Source organism: Plectropomus leopardus, chromosome 11 (assembly GCF_026936395.1).
Source record: "Plectropomus leopardus strain MGB_pleo_1.0 chromosome 11, ASM2693639v1, whole genome shotgun sequence".
NCBI lineage: Eukaryota > Metazoa > Chordata > Actinopteri > Perciformes > Serranidae > Plectropomus > Plectropomus leopardus.
In genome coordinates, this window is record NC_142186.1 from 1,374,079 (window position 1) to 1,390,242 (window position 16,164).

The 16,164-nt window shown below is 39.2% G+C and overlaps 1 protein-coding gene across 1 annotated transcript in view; it reads right to left on the reverse strand.

The window, feature by feature from the left end:
- The window catches only part of adcy3a (adenylate cyclase 3a), a 59,724-nt gene that overhangs the window by 9,607 nt on the left and 33,953 nt on the right, over positions 1-16,164 (reverse strand). The window contains exons 12-20 of the mRNA XM_042490203.2: positions 15,732-15,819; positions 9,650-9,766; positions 8,565-8,863; positions 8,250-8,331; positions 5,138-5,296; positions 3,000-3,146; positions 1,659-1,772; positions 1,337-1,463; positions 853-977 (exon numbers count right to left, since the gene is read on the reverse strand). Of these exons, the coding sequence (XP_042346137.2) occupies positions 853-977; positions 1,337-1,463; positions 1,659-1,772; positions 3,000-3,146; positions 5,138-5,296; positions 8,250-8,331; positions 8,565-8,863; positions 9,650-9,766; positions 15,732-15,819 (1,258 nt within the window). The remainder of the gene's footprint in view (positions 1-852; positions 978-1,336; positions 1,464-1,658; positions 1,773-2,999; positions 3,147-5,137; positions 5,297-8,249; positions 8,332-8,564; positions 8,864-9,649; positions 9,767-15,731; positions 15,820-16,164) is intronic.

The following is a 16,164-nucleotide window of genomic DNA, read 5'->3' on the forward strand; positions in this document are numbered from 1 at the left end:
ACATCAGCATGAAGGTGAGGAGATAGCAAACATTCCAGTGGCTAACTTAGCTTGCAAATATTTTGGGATGGGGACGGTGGTTATCTATCTAGCTAGTCAGCATAAAGCATAATCACTGGGGATTTCAAAGGCTGCAACAGTTTCTGTCCACTGTTTTTTTTCTTTTTGAAGCTTACAGCCTTGCAGATAGTAACCTTGCAAAATACCCAATCTTTACAAATAAAGCATATGACATCCATCTGCCCTTAGACCCTCACATCGTCTAAGGGAAAACTCCCCCAAAAAAACCCGTGACTAAAAACTTTCTGACTTCTGACACATTGTCTTTAGTTTTGAGAGGGTGTCAGACTTATGTCTTTAAATGCATTTTCAAGTATCCTATTGTGTGTTAGGCATTAATTACTTATGATGCGCAATGATTTTTATAAATGTATGAAAATATGTTACACTTAACACCAACGACAAAGCATTATGATGAATTATTGACTATTATAAATGCATCATTGTGTATTGCACTTTACTTAACACATACAATGATAGCTTATTATACTGCATGGACTCTTATAGCATATCATGAGTCCTTACTACAGCTGATTGCTGATGTGTGTGTAGGTAGAGGTATTTATACATACATTATTAAAAGTCACATCTTAATGTTTTAGGACTGTTTATATAGTGTGTCAGTAAGCGTTATGTGTGTTTATGAGCATAGTAATAAAAACATTATGAATGCATTATAATTCACCATGAATGCCCTCATATTGCATCATAGATTGAGTGTCACCGAAAACTGTATAAACAGTGTTGAGTCATACAGAGAGCTGCCGTCAGGCTCAGAGCTGTACTCAGTACCTGGATGTTTCCCATGACTCCTGTGGACTCCATGCGACTGGCCACGTTCACAGTGTTGCCCCAGATGTCGTAGTGGGGTTTCCTGGCACCGATCACCCCTGCTAACACTCCACCCTTATTCAGCCCTGGAGGTAAGTGTTGACACATGACACAGAACAGGCTTTTATTTGAGAAGGTTCTTCTTAGACTTGTATATTTGATTGTGTTTTAGTCAGAAGCCTCCCTGTTTTCTCATCTGCCCTAGCTGTTGATGCAAACTCAATTTCTCCATGTTTACCTGCAACCTTGATAAAGCCGGTATAATGACCATTGTCACAACACTAATTTTGTCAATTTATTATGTCAGCTTTTACTTTATCTTTCTTACCTGGCCTTTATTAGGCATTTTTTATATATAAATAACACCAGGGGACCAAGCACACAAGTAAAACAGCGCATGCAAATGCAAACACACAAAAAAAAAGGTGAGGTGGTAAGTGCGTACCAATTCTTAGCATGAAGTTGTTGAATGACTGGTAGTTGATGTTCATGAGAGTGACCTTCATGGCCAGAGCAAAGTCTGCCAGGTCTGCCAGGTGCTGCCAGCGCTCTCTGTCAGACTGCTTTTCCTTCTGTCACACAAAAACATGACATGATCATTTGGGAAGTCCAAGGAAGACCAGGACTCTGCACTTCATCATCACGTCCATTCAAAATCCATTCAAAATCAGCAGAGCCATGCAGTTATCTTCCTATATGATTTTTTATGTTGGTTTAATCATTCAAAGACACACTGAAGACTACAGCAGTCATGTGACTAAGCTGACCTTCATGCAGGTGTAGCCATTGCTGACGTCCGGGGTGACGCCTGAAGCTGCCATGTAGGTGCTGCCGATGGTCTTGATTTTTGTGATGCAGCGGAACTGAGGCTCGTCCAGCAGCTGACATGGACACACAGGGGACAGGTTAGGTTTGCACAGACTGAGGCTGCAAGTACAGGGACTCAAACACAGCCTCGCCTCTGTTACTTTGCTCAGGAGGAATTTCTCCTGCTCAACAAGTGTGTGAGCAGCACAATCTCTTCCACACACACACTAAAGCTCCTGTTAGATCTTTTTTTGAACATGCCAAAATAAAACTTAAGCAAGAAAAACAACAACAGAATGCTCATATATCATATATTATATTCAGTAAACAAACATAAGTATTTAATGTCTGAAAAGGAGTAGGAGGAAGTGAATACTTATTAAATCCTACCCCATTTGTTCATTTTATTTAATAACAAAACAAATGTTAATTTTAAACATGAATATTCCCAGTTTCTGACCCAATATTTACCATATGCACCTTGATCTAATCACACAAGTATTTGGACACAAACAGAAACAGATCAATCTGAATAATCAGACACACACATGCACACACACACACACACACACACACACACACACCCCACAGAGCAAAGAAACAAAAAGTCACACTATCAGAAGCAGCCGACCTGTCTTGTATCACATCTTAATATCTGTTTCCCCTTCTGCTCTACCAGCTCATATCATCAATATATCATTTTGGTAACGCTTTCTATGAAGACCGCATCTGTAATGCATTATGACGGCATTCAAAGTGAATTAGTTTACAACAAGTCAAGAGCATCCATATGACCCTTGCCACTTATAAATCATAAGTCAAATCTATAATGTTTTATGACTATTGATATAGTGTATCGGTAAACATTATGTGTGTTTATGAGTGTATTCATAAAGAATCATGAATGCATTATAATTCGCTATTAATGCCGTCATAATACATTATAGATGTGTTTCCATTATTTTTATTCATTTATTTTTTCAGTTCCACACTACAGCTGCTCCACAAATTAACCCCTATGACTGTAATGCAATGATTTCCGACTGTTTCCTGAACAAAGAAATTCCTCTCAAATCATGTCAACTTTCTTTCATTTGAAACAACTTTAGAATATCATTAGGTAGTAGATCATTTTAAGCTCTGTACATGATTTGAACAGTTTTGAAATCAACCACATTATTAAATTTAAGTGCTTTTAATTTGACAAAGAGTGGGTTTCGTGATTCTGTGTGTCATGTTGGGAGCGCCCAGCCACAGCTGCTTGTAAAACACACAGAGGCAGAATGAAGGAAGCAGCTTACACTGTCAAAGTCAGAGATGATCTCGTTGAGGAAGCGTAAGCATTCGATCCCTCCGTTGTTGATGCTCTCCTCTGTGTAGAAGTCGGAGAAGTTGGGAATTGAGGCAAACATGACTCCAATCTCATCGTAGGACTGGCTGTACAGCTCCTGCAGCGAGTCAGAGGGACAGTGCCAGTCAGACGTCAGGAAGGTTGTCGAACAAATATACCAAAAATGAATGTTAATTAATTACTCCCTCAGAAAAAGTATGATATGTCTTTAAAAGATACATCTATGACAGAAATGCAAAAATTAGACATGCTGGGATTCCTAATTATTCACAACACAGAGAGATCCTGACTTCTCCTGACTATTTTACAGGGGCACAAACATTTAGGGTGAAAAAGAGACAAAGATGCAAACCCTGTAGGGGGTGTGGGGCAATGAGTATTTGCTCTTTACAGCTATTGCAGCTGCTGTTTGGTGATTTGGTGAGCAGAGCTTAGATATGATGTTTATCATTTGATTTTAAAATCACTACAACTAAAAGAAAAAATGTAAAAAGGTCATTCAGCTTCTGTTGTTTTCAGTGAGCTTGCCATTTGCCCATTTCTTAGACAACATAATAAAGCTACTGTTACAAGTGTTCTGTTAAACTACATCACACATAACATGGGTCCATTTCGATCATGGTCTACATTTTTTATTCATATGAGTGATTCACTGATTGTTAAATTCTGGTCTGATACTATTTTCTTTTGTTATTTATTATTTTTTTTTATTTCGTTGTTATTTATTTTCTCTCTTGTGTGATGTGCTGTTTTTTGTGTACTTTATGCTGTATTGTATGTCTGTCTTCTTTGTATCACTTTATATCATGTGCTATTGTGTGTATTAAGTTAGTTCCGGCTGGCTTCCTACAGCTAAGGTTAACCAGCTTTTCCTCCTTCAAACTATTTAGAATGAATATCTGCTGATAACAATCGACTGGAGCATCCTTATCTGAGGTGTTGTATTTATGATCCTAGCTCAACCTGACTCTGGCTGCTTTAAGTAGAGATAGTGAGTTTATTGCACATGGGGAGATTTTATAGCAGCTGCACAAATCATTTATAAGCAGTGCTATGAAAACACGGGCCAGCAGTCGCTCAATCAAAACAACCAGTCAAGCTGATAAACAGTTCCAAGCTTGACACTTCTTCATATCAGCCAATTATGTTATTTGAGCACTACTGTAAGAGATTTTTTCCTCAGGCCATGCATGTAGACAAAAACTAATTTCAACTAACTGCCTGGGACTCTGTCTTCTTAGCCATCCCTCCTCCTCTGATTAGGGGTGGGTGATATATCAAATATACTCTAGGTACAGTGGCATATTCCTCGTGTGATATATAAAATGACTATATTGCAAACAGTGAGTATAAATTGTCACATCGTTTTTATAAGCCACTGGAGTTTGGGTTGCCTTGCTCTCTCCTAAGGTTCTCCCTCTCACAGATACACACAGAGAGCAGGGCTTCTGCAGAGCTCCAGACCATTTAGTCACATTTTGCGACCACGGAGCACTACTGCAATATGCAAATACTGAACCAAAGAGCTAGTAAGTTAGTCAATTTGTTTCCAGCTTACAGAGAATAAATCATCAGGTTTTACGGCGCTGCGGTAACAGTCTAACTTATCGAGTGGTAGTGGCGGTTCTGTGAGCAGGTGAGGCTTTGTCTTTTTCTATCTGCAGAGCTCACATCGCGACTATTTAATCACATATTGCGACCACGAAGCACCAGTGCAAATGTACATTAATGTAATCTAATAATTTTTGTATTTTAGTAGCTAACATTAGTTTAAAGGCCATTCAAAAATATTGAGATATACTATATCGTGCATTGCGATATAGCCTGGAAATATTGCAATATTATTTTATAGCCATATTGCCCAGCACTAACTTGGATCTATACGAATCTCACAAATAACCCATTTTGCATTCAAAAAGGCAAATTTCGCTGATGGGAAAAAGTTTGCACCACTGATTTTAGCAGTGTAACAGTGTTCACGCTGACAAGCAAAATGACATAACATGATTTCTGAAATTACTATGAGTGATTTATTCCTTTCACGTACACACACTGAGTAAGGTACCACAGACCTGGTGAGGATCTTACCTCATCCCTTTTCTTGGAGCCCAGGAAGTGTCGAGCAACATGTTCCGGCAGCATGTTGGTCACCAGTGCTTCATTCCAGCGCCTCATCTCGTACACTTTCTCCTTCTGCTCATGGACCTCAATCTTCCACAGGAACAGGGTGCGGGCGAGCTTCTCCACCTTCAGACAGAGACAGGACTCATGTTCGTAGTTGAGCAGTATGTGGATGTGCAGGCAGATATGACAGAAATCTTTTCTTAGAGTGGATACACTTACATGACTGCATGCCAAAAAGTGTACAGTGATTTGCTCAGAGGTGTATCTCTGGAAAAGCTTTCTAAAGCATCTGTTTTTGTGAACTAATCTTTATTCGCAAATGCCAAAGACCTGTATACACAAAAACACTCCCATGGACTGCTTGATGATAATGAATAAGGACAGGTATAATGTATGGTGGTCATTTGTGCATCATTCTTTATTTACACAGCTGCATGTGATCACATCTCCAAAGAGAGGGAATTTATCCTCAATAGTGCAGGCAGTGGATCACACAAACAACACAATCTCATGAAAATAGGTCTTAAAAAAAACAATTCAACCATAGTTTGAGTATAATAATGATGAATAAGATAAGTCAAACTGTATCAAGTTAAGGAGAATGGGCTTCCCATGGATTTGTTCCTAGGTGGCATGTTTGAGGAATTTTTAAAAAACAGTTTTTTTTGCTTTTTTATGCCTTTTATTTGACGGAAAAGCTTTAGCCTGAAAGAGGAGGAGAGAGGGGTCGACATGCAGCACAGGGCAGCAGGCTGGAATTGAATAATAAAGCACAAATGCATTGCATTGCACGGTTATAAAACCTGGAAATTGAGTTGGATAGTTGCAGTTTACATGTATTCATTCATTGGCTATCACTGCTCTTAAGGTTTGAGGGAGGCTGGAGCCTATCCCAGCAAACAGTCATTCACACTCACATTCACACCTACAGCCAATATAGCTCCACCAGTTAACCTGCATGTCTTTGAACTGTGGGAGGAAGCCGGAGAAAACCAAGACAGACAGAGTTGTAGTTACAGAGTAACTGTAGTACCTTAAGAAGATGAGTACTGAAATACATTGCTAGATAAGCTGGATGCTTAACTGTAATCCTGTCAAAGGTAGAAGTTGAAAAAAACTGAGAAGATGGAAAGAATAAATGTTTTGTATTACCACTATCATGACAGAAATGTAATTAATAAGCAGAACTTTTTAACATTTGAACTCCAAGCAGGAAACACCATCACCATCATTGATCTTAAAAAAGCTTTTAACAACATCAATCATAAAATCTTGGGATGGGGTGGGAAAAATGGAATGGCATAGCGAGAATAGTTTCCAATTGAGTGAAAAGTTATTTTTATTTTAATTCTATTCTAAGATTATTTTTTGGTCTTTTTTGCCTTTAATGGACAGGACAGTTTAAGCGTGAAAGGGGGAGAGAGAGAGAGGGTGACATGCAGCAAAGGGCTGAGGCCAGAATCGAACCTGTGGCCGCTGTGGCGAGGAAACAACCTCTGTATGTGGGGTGCCGCTCTATCCACTGAGCCACCAGGCGCCCCAAGTGAAAAGTTATTTAAGTAAAAAAAAAATAAAACAGTGCGTGAAGTTGGGCAACTATACTTCAACATGTTTGAACATTGCTTATGGCATTCCCCAGGGGTCAGTTTTGGGTCCTAAACTATCTATTTTGTACATAAATGACATATGTAAGTTATCAAATGTCTAGAAGCTGGTCTTGTTTGCTGACAATGAAAATATTTTCTGTTTGGGAAACAACATATATCAACTATTGGAGAAGATCATTACAGAAATTAGCAATTTAAAAAACTGGTTTGATAGTAACAAATTGTCACTGAATTTGAGCGAGACCAAAATAATGATATTTGGTAAGTGGGGCGAATATTTGGGGCGTATACACAGGTGCAGGCTCAGATTGCTGGGGTTAACATTGAAAGGGTTCCCCAAAATACATTTCTTGGCGTCACAATAGATAAAAAAAACATGTACAGAACAAACTATCAAGAAGCACCTCAGCATTGAATATAGCAAAGAATTTACTGGATCACAAATCACTCCACATTTTTTACTCTGCACTTGTCTTACCATTTAAATTACTGTGCAGAGGTCTGGGGCAACACCTGCAAAAGTTCCTTGCATTCACTGATCATTCTCCAAAAAAGAGCAATAAGAATCAATCACAGTGTCAGATATCCGGATCACACGAAAATATTTTTTTTAATCCAAAATTTCAAAAATTTATGGATCCTGTGGAATTGCAAACAGCACAAATAAGATTTAAAGCTAAAAAATATTCCTTGCCAGCAAATGTACAAAGAGTGTGTACAAGTGTGATCAATGTGGAGGTTATAACTTAAGGGGAAAGTTCAATTTTAAAATTCACAGGGTACAGACAACTGTAAAAAGTTTTGTTAATTTCAATCTGTGGTGTCAAATCACTGAATAGTTTAAAGATAGAGTTAAAGCAATGTTCAAACATAAGCCATCTTAAAAAGATGTACTAAGATATGGCTCTCATGAAATACACAGGTGAACATATGTGGGTAGCATTATTTTCTTTTTTCTATGTCTTCCTCTATTTTTGTAAATAACAATGGAAACATGTTTACATATACTTATATAAAGTTTCTAGTTTTATATAGTTACATATCATTTAAAAAATTAAATCTATGTAAAAATGGAAGCGGGTCAATCATTTTTCAATAACTGATAGTGAAGGCTGGGATTTTAAAAGTTTGCACTTCTTCCCACTCCTTTTCAGATATGTCTGTATGTTTGTGTATGTTTATATATTCATTTTTTCCTTTCCTTTCTTTTACATGTTTGAAATACATTTCAAACACGTCAGTTCAAAAGATCCTGTTCACAGTGTCCGATTTTCATGGAAATGCACAGCCGCCTCAGCCAGCATCCTTACAGTACCTCCGATGTGCACAAAGGTGCAAGGGTCTTATCTTAGATGGCTGCAGCTTTAATTTCTGGTTGTTTTGGGAAGTAACACCATCACTGCATTGCTAAACATGCAATCGTTCTGTATGCTGTTAAAATACAATGAGCACAACAGACATTTACTTACATGTCGGGAGAAATAATAGAAGCTGACCATCATTATGAAGATCATAATTGTCATTGTGAACTTGGAGGGCACCAGGTATGACCTGCAAAGAACAACATTGACAGACTGACAATTCCTGCTGGGATACCAGTTTTTAAAACAATGTATGTCACCAAACACCTGACATGAAACTACGACTCAGCCGAAATACTTGAGCACACACCAAGGTTTGCATTTTCAGTTCATTGTTGGATTTACAGATAGAGTTTGGGTGTGAATGTGCTACATGAGGTATAACATTTCACACAGATGGTGCTGCGCTCTGTCTGTCCTCACCTGTAGTCCTGGAAGCGGTTCATGTCGTAGCGGTCGAAGATGTCCCTCCAGCTGTAGATGTTGACGATGCCGGTGGCCACTGTAATGAGCAGCATCAGTGTGAGCTTGACCATGTGACTGACCTGAACCAGCATGGTCGTAGCCATCAGTGCCAGCACAGCGATGTAGCTGTAATATTTGGGGTTGTCCAGGCAACCGTCAGTGTTGGACCAGGGGGAGGAAGAGGAGGAGGAGGAGGAGGGAGAGGAGGGAGCCACTGTGGAGCTGCTTGGGTCTGGGACTCGAGGCAGACAACTCAGCTGGACAGTGGAGAGACACAAAGTCATTATGACCACTATTATTATTATGCTTTGCAGAACAGTGCTCTATCAGGGTTCCTACATTTTACAGTAAGTTAGATGTTTTTTTAGCTCTCTTTTTATTGGTTTATGTACAAAAATAAAATACACAACCAAATGAACATGAAGACCTTTCAATCTTGTAAAAAGAAAAAATACATAAACAGATAATTAAACAAAGAAACTGTATTAAAAGATAAAGAAATTAAAGAGTAATGTAGAGTTAACAAATAAATAGGTAGGAAAAAAGGGGGGATAACTAAATAAATAGAAATTATAAAATAAAATAAGGGTAAGGCAAGTTAGATTTAAGAGTTTTTGTGACTTTTTAATGTCACCGAATGAAACTTCAGACCAATATTAAACTGAAGAAAAACAAAACATGAAACATATACTTATATAGAGTTAGGGAGAATGCTGTAACATTAAAAATGACTTTTTTGGTGACTAAAAAAACAGAATAAAAAGATGTTACCTATTTCTTTGAGATTTTACAGTGCATCCTCATAAAAAGAAGATTTATAAAATTCTTATTCCTATGTCTTAGTACTTTTTTATTACAACTTTCAAAAGATCAATTTAAGACATTTTATTACCAGTTAAAGATTTATTTTATATATTTTTTAAATTTACATCTTATACTAACACCCAAAACACACCAAAACTGGGCACACTCATAGAGTAATTGCAAATCCCCACTCTGGTTTGGCCTTTTGCAGGCGAAAGAAAAATCAGAAAGCAGCTCACCATGTCCATGATGTCGGCCATGGTGAGGATGAAGATGGCTGCCATGGCCCAGGTGTTTCGAGCCCAGCGGGTGTGGTCGATCCAGGTGGAGAAAGACACCAACTTCTTGGGAAAGACCTGACACAAACACCACATTCATTAGGAATGAAACAGCTCATTCTTTAGAACTGCTGCAATTTAGTGAAGCCTACAAACCAAAACATTTCACACTAAAGCTAAATCCCAACTACTTGTTATATAGTGATGGGCTTCAAAAACATTCTATCAAAATCAAATTCACTTATGACATCCAAGTCCCTTTAAATGTCTTCTCAAATTCCATGAGATTTACCTTCCAACACAGAGACATCAACACTCATCTTTTGCTGGCTGAGAAAGCAGAATAACTTAAGTTTTTGAGAGAAGATCTATATGAACAATCTTTGAATCATAATAAATGTAACACTTTGGGCATTTAATAGGAAGGTGTAGGCATCAATATAGATATTACTGGGTCAAAGTAAATAAAGAAATATGACAGAATATATGAAATATTTTATATCTGCCTGAACAAAACTTTACACTTTTTTAAAGTCAACACCCCGTTGAAATTATGAAGTTGCAGCCAAAAACCTCCAGCAAACCATATCACAGCACGTGAATATTACCTGTGCATGCTCTGATGCTGATAAATTTAGAGAGGTTCTAATGGAGGCATGCTTAGGTGGAATCTCCAAGTTGGACATTTAAAAGGCTGTACTTATGGACTTTCAGTAACACTTTTCATTTTTTTTCTTAAGAGTAAGTATCTAATGTGTAATGCGCATCTGTCTATGTTTAAACAGTTATTTTTGTACATTGGTCTCTCTTGAAAAAGAGATTCTGATCTTGACAACCACTTTAAATAGGGGATTAAATAAATAAAAAGCACAACATTGCGAAAAAAAAAATCTTGCGAGAGTGGACACTGTACCCATGTATGATTTGTGGTGGAGGGAGATAGCTAACACTACATCTGGAGAGGCTGACATTTTATAATGAAGACAGGGGAGACATGTTAAATAAGATATGGAACCCTGTAATAAAACTCCCTCAGGGAAAATACTAGTATGTTGTGTCAGAGATGTTAATAACTTGCTGTGTGCATTTCATTTTTTCCTTTTTTTATATGTATTTATTTATATACTTTAAAGTATGTCTTTGTATTTAGTTTCATGACTACTGTTTCAGATGTGCTGTGCTGGTTTAAGGTTTTTCCCTTTGTTTAAAAATTGTATTTTTATTTTTCTTTTTATTTTTTTCTGTGGGAGGGTTTTTTTTTAGTTGTTGCTGATGGTATTTTTGTTTGCTTGTATTAAAAATACCGAAAATAATAAATGTATGGTTTTTTTTAAAGAAGAAAAGGAATTAAACAACCATCCGGTCCGTGTGTAACCAAAGTGAGAGCTGTGTCCGCATACTCGGTGTGAAGTCATCAAGTGTGTTCCCAGTGGGCGTTGGCCTCCGCAAGGGTTGCCACTTGCCTCTGATCCTGTTAGTGATTTTCATGGACAGGACCTAAAGGCGCAGCCGGGGGGGAAGGAAGGGGTCTGGTTTGAGGACCTCAGAATTGCATCTCTGCTTTTCGCAGATGATGTGGTTCTGTTGGCTTCATCACACTGTGACCTCCAGCATGCACTGGGGCGGTTTGCGACCAAGTGTGGTCAGAATGAGAGTCAGCACCTCCCAATCTGAGGCCATGGTTCTCTGCTGGAAAAGGGGATTGTCCCTTCTGGGTGGGGGGAGAGTTGCTGCCCCAAGTGAAGGAGTTCAAGCATCTCGGGGTCTTGTTCACGAGTGAGGGTAGAACGGAGCGTGAGATGAACAGGCGGTTTGGTGCAGCATCTGCAGTAATGCGGGTGCTCCATCGGACTGTTGTGGTGAAGAAGGAGTGGAGCTGGAAGGTGAAGCTCTCGATTTACCAGTCCATCTATGTTTAATCCCTCACCTATGGTCATAAGCTCCTGGTAGTGACCGAAAGAATGAGATCGCAGATACAAGCGGCTGAAATTATCTTCCTCCGCAGGGTGGCTGAGCTCAGCCTTAGAGATAGGATGAAGAGCTCAGACATCTGGGAGGAGTTCAAAGAAGAGTTGTTGCTCCTTCGTGTTGAAAGGGGCAGTTGAGGTGGTTCCAGGCATCTGATCAGGATGCCTCCTAGGCGCCTCCCGTTGGAGGTGTTCTGGGAACGTCCTACTGGTAGGAGGCCCCGGACCCAGTACATGCTGGAGGGATTACATATCTCGTCTAGTCTGGGAATACTTTGGACGAGCTGGAAAGCGATGCTGGGGAGAGGGACTTCTGGAATGCTCTGCTCTGCCTGTTGCCCTCGCAATCCGGCCCCAGATAAGCGGAACAAAATGGCAATTATAAGAAGTCTGTTACATAACTTTCAATCACAGTTTCAAACAAAGAGATGCTTCTGAAAATAGCATCAACAAATATGCTCATATCATCTGCCTGTGTTCATCAGTCAGACAGTAAGTCATCATTTTGACTTGATGTACTTCTAAAAGTGCATGTGGAGCTAATAGCATGAGTGATGGCTACATCCCAGTTGCCTGTCTCAATAGCTTTACAGCATTCCAGAGACCTGGACCCACGACACCTAATGGATTGCAAGCATTATTCATATTATTAGTTACACCTGCATCTGTTCTGTTCTGACATGTCAGAGAGCTCTGTGTGTGTGTGTGACAGTGTAAAGTGAAGAGGATCAAACTCACACACATGCTGCTGTTAATGGAGCATGATGTGTTGATGGAAAAGGTACTGAGGGCTTTTGACATGGTGATATTTGATGGAATATTGACGAGTCCTGAAGAGCTGTGAGCATTATTTACAGTGACTCCGCATTTTGTCAGTCCATGTGATGGACTGTCTGACTGCGTGCATGCTGCTGACTGACCCCAGCTGAGCCCAGCCTCACAGCACCGCTCAATACTGGCCTGTATATCAATACATCTGAGTTTCCATGACGAGGAGGGATCAAAAGCACTGCTCCATGCCCCCCCCCCTTCCCCACACACGAGCTATCAGTGTTTATGTTTCCAAACAGGGTTGAAAATGAAAGAAATATATACAGTATTCTCAAAACTTTTAATCATTCGTCTGAGAATATTTTCTAGAAAAACACATCTCAAAATATACTTGTGTGACTGTTTATTTTAAGGAATTACCAACTAATGAACTGTCAGCAGGCTGGCTTCTCTATGTCTGAGCATAAGGGAACACAGTGGCTATGGTCGAATACCTCTTTTTGCTGCGGAAGGTTTCTAACTGAGTGAAATGAACCGGAAGTACCTGAGCGGCTGCCATGATGAGAGCTGTTCCAATTCTCCTTATATTAAGGGAAGGTGCATCAATGCGTCCATTATAATCTCCTTTAGCATAGGATACCAGACCATCCTTTACCAAAGGAAAGGAGAGAATCCGCCCCACAATTTTTTGCGGCCACAACTTTTGAAGAGACACACGACGTAGGCTATTTGGGGAATCAGCTGTTTCATGACATCACAGATCCACAGTCTGTATGAGCTGAAACAACTTTAACACACTATCATGTCAACATGGAGCTGTTAACTGATCTGTGTGCTGCTTCTTAAGCTGTTATATACACTGGCTTATAATCCAAACTTTGCCCTGAATTTAGGCTATAGGCCTATATTTATCAAAAAACATATTAGTTATTGTTTTGTAAGATCAGAATCAGCACATTAGCCAGAGTACGAAGGGATGTTTTTAAGACAACTGATGTCTTCAACTCATCACGTTTGAAACGTTAGAATGATCATATGTACAACAGTGGATGTAACAGGTCATGCATATTTCATATTAGGCTATTTTCATGAAATCATATAAAGATTCATGACAGTAAATATGAGGGAAAGGAGGGTGAGTGTGACAATGTTACATTTTACTTTTGTGACTGGGAGCCAATATTTCTTTTTATTTTTAATTCTCACCTTGGTAAGGATGTAATATTTTTCACCGGGTTGTCCTCATTTAGCCTTTATAACATGCATTAAACTACGTGGTGAGTACACACGGAGCGAAGTAGGCCTGATTAACATAATGATAACAATAATAATATTAATAGTAATAATGATAAGCTAGTCATGATCATAATTGTAATACTCAGAGTTTAAGGTGCACTTTTTAAGATCCACATTACAAAGGGTCTGAAGAAAGCAGCAAATAAAGTTTTTAAAAGAAAACACAAATAAAACAATTATGAAAAAAAACCATTTTGCTGCATGAAAACCAGTCCAGTGAGGATGTGCTTTTTGCAGTCCATCATGTGAACATTGTTTCATCACAGCTGATCCATGTCAATAACATCACAGAGCTAAGGAAAAGTGGTTACAAAAGGAAATTATTTGAACCTTTTGACCGCAGCCAGTCTGATAATAGAGGACAGGTCATGTTTTCTGCCCTCATTTCTGCCCCATTTTACTTCAATTCCTATTAATGAACGATTATTTTTCTTTTTGCTCTTTTTTTGTGGTTTGTGTTTTGCCCTCATAATTCACTGAAACCGTTTCATTTGACCATGGTGTGTTGGAGTGAAAGAAACATATGATTCATTATTATTTGTTAAACTTTCCAGCATTATATAAAAATTAAAAGCTCCATCTTAAACAAACTTAGGTAAATTTAAGCACATTGTTCTGACAATAGGCCAACATCTCCTGACTGCAGGACTCTGACTTCAACTTCTGTGAATCTTCTGTGCAATTAATAATTTTGATTTTGATTACTGAGGAAAAAAACAACATCTTTTGAGTAGGCCTACTTCTCCTATAGCTGCCAACAGCCCACCAACATTCCCAGTTAGAGAAAGGGTGAAAATAAGGTAATGTGCTTGTGGCCCCAGGCCCCCAAAAACATTACATCTGCCCCTGGTAATAATAATGAGAGCTCAGCGGGAGCGGCTGGATGAGACACAAAGCGATTGGTCCTGGTGTTTTTAAATAATTCATCCAAAGTCTGATTAAAGCTGAAACTAACACAAAGTAGTCTATAGATGTCTAAAGGAGGCACTTTTCACCTCTGCAAATGTGTCTGTTTCAGACACTTTGGTGCTCTGAGGAGAAGCTCTGCTCTGCTTGTCTCTCTCACTGCGCTGCTGTCGGACCATCAGATGTTTGATCCGCGATAATTAAACGCTGTGGAAGCTCATACGACTCAGTTGTCAAACACTCAGCGCTATTCTTATTATCATTGGCTGTTCGTTTTGTCTGTCAAAACATGGCTGGAATGTGTTCTATCGACATTTTATCAACTACATCTCATATTTCAATCGAGGTAAAGTTATATTGCGATTGATATTGTTATAGTATGTTGCCCAGTCCTACATTAGGGTTATTTCTACCCTCTCCACCAAATATGGTCACTTCTGACTCCAAAAATCCAAGATGACAAAATGCTCAAAATGCCAGACTCTAGCCCACAAACCAGGAGTCCAAAAACCAATGGGTGACAACATGGTGCTGAGTGGCCCCCCAAACATTTTCTAATTCACAATAAAAATAAAGTGATTCACGCTGGGAATTGTTTTTGTAATTTTAGTATACATAATGTGGCAGAGTGCATAAAACAGCATCAAAATAGAGCTTGTTATCAAAAAAATGCCAGTGTAGGAACCCCCGCACCCCCAACAGAGGTCCAAGCTAAGTCCCTAATGTCCTAAAATCCTAGAAACATCCTAAAATCCTCAAAATGTCATAAAATCCAAAAGCCTAAATTCCTAGAAATTACCTTAAATACTATGTCCTAAACCTTAGAAATGTCCTGAAATCCCAGAAATATCCTAAAATTCCAGAAGTGTCCTAGAAATATCCTAAAATCCTAGAGACATGTATGGGGCTACTACGACTGGCCCCAGGCCTCCTGTCATTTTTCAACAGTGGCCCCCAAGCAAAGTAAGTTGAGTACTTCTGGTCTCTGGTTCTGTCACCACATCTGGAAAAGGTGTTGCTTCCTCAGAAGTGGTCTAATCCGGTCGTGAAAACATTGACAAATGTTTGAGTGTGAAAGGAAAAAAAAAAGTGCTATGACTCACTCTGGGGAAGATGGCGGCCAGGGAGCAGATTGTCAGGACGAGCAGGAGGACCTCTCCCACTGCAAAGGTGATGTAGTTGGCAATCAGCCTGTTTCACAAGACATGGACACACAGAGGAAGCTTGAAAGACATATCACTGGTCAACAAGTCCAGACTCTAACATCTGTGTTCAGTCATTCACAGCTGCATGCAGATGGAGCAGAAAACACTTCAGGGAGTTGGGTTTTGCAAAAATGTCTGAGATCTAAAGAGCGTAGGATCTCCTCACAGTGCAGACAAAATCATTATGTGGACAGGAATGTTGAGCAAATTTTTTTACTTCACCCAGGTAAAATATAGTGTGAACTCAGGGTTTTGTTTTTTTGGTAGAGTGTGGTGACAGAGTGTGACATAAATGGAGCATGAAAGGTGTGAGGTGAGTTGTGGTCTTGAG